The following is a 2,670-nucleotide window of genomic DNA, read 5'->3' as shown; positions in this document are numbered from 1 at the left end:
GGCTGGTACAGGGATTGAATCCTGGACCTTGGTGTTGTCAGCACCATGCTCTAACCAACTGAGCTAACCAGCCAACTTATCCTTAAATAATAACTTTTAAAAATGACACCAGCTGACATGTACTGCACATGAATCATGTGCTGGGCAGACATGCTTGTTTCATTTTATGTTCAAAGAGTTCAATGGGGTAGGGAACAGTTTGAGAGAGGTCAGGTGGGCTGGGCCAGGGCCTATGCCTTCAACCACGCCAGTGTGCCCCCTTAAGCCAAGGCAGCCATGCTGCACCATCTTCTGGAGGCCACTGGGTGAGTCACTGGGGAGAGGAAAGAGCAAGGGAGCATATCAAATCAAAGACCGAGACAGAAAAAAGCAGGCCCTGAGCACTGCAATAAATGGATAAGGACCAAGATCATGCAAAAATTTTGTTGAGATTTGCAAAGGGGAACAAAGATGAATGTTGTTAATGGCAAGCCAGTGTGGCTGCTTCTAAACTTCCCAGTGAAACAGGGTCTGCACCACTTCCAACTTCTGGAGCCCCTGCCTCGGGTGGGTGCACCCCTCCTGTGATAAGCCCTGAAAATTCTAAGAAAGTGATTCAGAAGAAATGTTACTCACCAGAGCAGGCAGCTGATGCCAACTGGCATGACATGGTAATTATGTGCCAGAGCAAGACTGCCTGTCTTCAAATCCTGGCTGTATTAACTGTGTGACTTGGGAAAATTACTCAACTTTTCTGTACCTCAGTTTCCTCATCTATAAAATGGGCATAATAATAATAATACTATGCTACATGTATCAGATGGGCGAGCACTGCGGTGAGCTCTCAATACATATGAGTTATGGTTATCCCTGTTTTAGAAGCATATCTCTTCTAGCACTCTCCTGTGTTGTGTTGATCTTATTTGTTTAAGGTCGTTTTCATATCACTCTATTTTCCTGGAGGCCTTGATCTTGCCTGCCTGGGCACCCCTCAGGGAAGTCATAGCCTTTTGGCAGGGGAGGGGTTACCATATATACAAAGTGTAGTGCTGTGGGCCATCTAGAAATAAACTGGCAGTCACCAAGTTCCAAAGGGCATAGCCACCACACCATTTCTAAGTAAATTTCAAGGAAACGGGCTGGGGGCATTCTAGAATTAGCCAGCCTTCAAGTCCCACCTATAATGGGTGGAGGCACTGAGCCTCCCCTTCTCCCCTAGGAGCCCAGAAGGGACCCTGAACACCCAAAGGCACCAGACCTTCCACTGCTTCTCTTTCCCCCTGGTGCCAAGGGTGGGCACTGCTTTGTGCCTGGCATGCCCACTTTAGAAGGTGAGTGGCCATGTGACACCTTGTGACTGCCTGTTGTCAACTCCTGGTATCCTGGTGGGATTGGTGGTCTTGTTGGCCCCCCTGGATGGGCCTTTCAGGCCCCTCTCTTGGGGCTCTCCATCCTGGGAGAGGTGGGGGAAATGGCTGGAGAGGGTCTTTTTCAGCTGTGGCCCAGGACAAGAGACTTGAGAACTTCCTGCTGTCTCAACCCCCATAGCTGCCCCATTCCTGAGGTTTGGCAGCTGCCAGTCCATTCTGAGAACTGCTTATTAGCCTGCCACTAAATTCCATTTCTGTTTAAACTAGCAAGATTGGTTTCTGTTGCTTGCCACCAAAACAAATTAATTAAAAAGAATAGAAACCAGACAGAGAAGAGAAGGAATAATAAAGTTCTTAGACTAGAGAACAAAATATGCATGCTCTTACATCAGTCCAACTCGCTGTGCAGCTTTAGGCCAGGCACTCAGCTTCTCTGGGCCTCACTGCTGGCCTCAGGCAGACAGGGTAGTTTGTCTGCCCAGTCACCTAACAGGCTGGGAGAGACCAGATGAGATGACCTCTGTGAAAAGGTCAAGGAGGGCCATGGTACTTGCTGGGGAGGTGTCATGAGTATGGGGGAAAGGGCAGCAGGGCAAGTGATGAGCCCCTTTTTCCCCATAGGCAGAGCTACAGAGGAAGGTGGAGGAGAATGAGCATCTGAGGCTGGAGCTGCAGTTGGTGGAGACCGAGAGGGTGCGGCTGTCCCTGCTGGAGGAGAAGCTGGTGGATGTGCTGCAGCTCCTGCAGAGGCTCCGGGACCTGGTGAGCTCATGGGAGCTGGCACATTCGGGGAAGGGAAATGTGCTCTCGGGAAGGAGCCCCTGCCTGTGTCAGGCACTGGGCATGGGCTCCCCTCACAGTAAGCAGACATGGAGGCTCAGAAATGGAGGTTCAGAGAAGCCAACTAAGCCAACTAAAAGAAAGGGTTTCAGAGGGCAGGGGGAGGGGAGGGGACCAGGCTCATTAGATGAAGCTAATGTGCCTATGATCTCAAAACTAGAAAGGATAAATACAAAAAGGAAAATTATAAGCCTACGTCACATTTAAACATGGATGCAGAACTATTAAATAAAATTCTAGCAAACCAAATCTGACAGTGTTTAAGAATTGCTACATAACCAAGTTGGACTCAGCCCAGGAATTCAAGGATGAGTCTACATCAAAAACATCTATCACCCGGGCCGGCCCGTGGCTCACTCGGGAGAGTGTGGTGCTGATAACACCAAGGCCCCGGGTTCGGATCCCATATAGGGATGGCCGGTTCGCTCACTGGCTGAGCGTGGTGCTGACAACACCAAGTCAAGGGTTAAGATCCCCTTAC

At 49.7% G+C, this 2,670-nt stretch overlaps 1 protein-coding gene and 1 non-coding gene across 2 annotated transcripts in view; one reads left to right on the top strand and one right to left on the bottom strand.

The window, feature by feature from the left end:
• Positions 1–73, bottom strand: TRNAV-GAC. Its single transcript has one exon. It is a non-coding gene; the product is annotated as a tRNA-Val (tRNA).
• The window catches only part of LOC103606479 (EF-hand and coiled-coil domain-containing protein 1-like), a 44,254-nt gene that overhangs the window by 36,689 nt on the left and 4,895 nt on the right, over positions 1–2,670 (top strand). Inside the window, exon 8 of the mRNA XM_008591069.1 lies at positions 1,971–2,111. Coding sequence (XP_008589291.1) covers positions 1,971–2,111 — 141 coding nt within the window. The remainder of the gene's footprint in view (positions 1–1,970; positions 2,112–2,670) is intronic.

This window comes from Galeopterus variegatus, unplaced genomic scaffold (assembly GCF_000696425.1).
Source record: "Galeopterus variegatus unplaced genomic scaffold, G_variegatus-3.0.2 Scaffold6606, whole genome shotgun sequence".
NCBI lineage: Eukaryota > Metazoa > Chordata > Mammalia > Dermoptera > Cynocephalidae > Galeopterus > Galeopterus variegatus.
The sequence above is the reverse complement of the archived record's forward strand: the minus strand, read 5'-3'. Positions and strand labels throughout refer to the sequence as shown.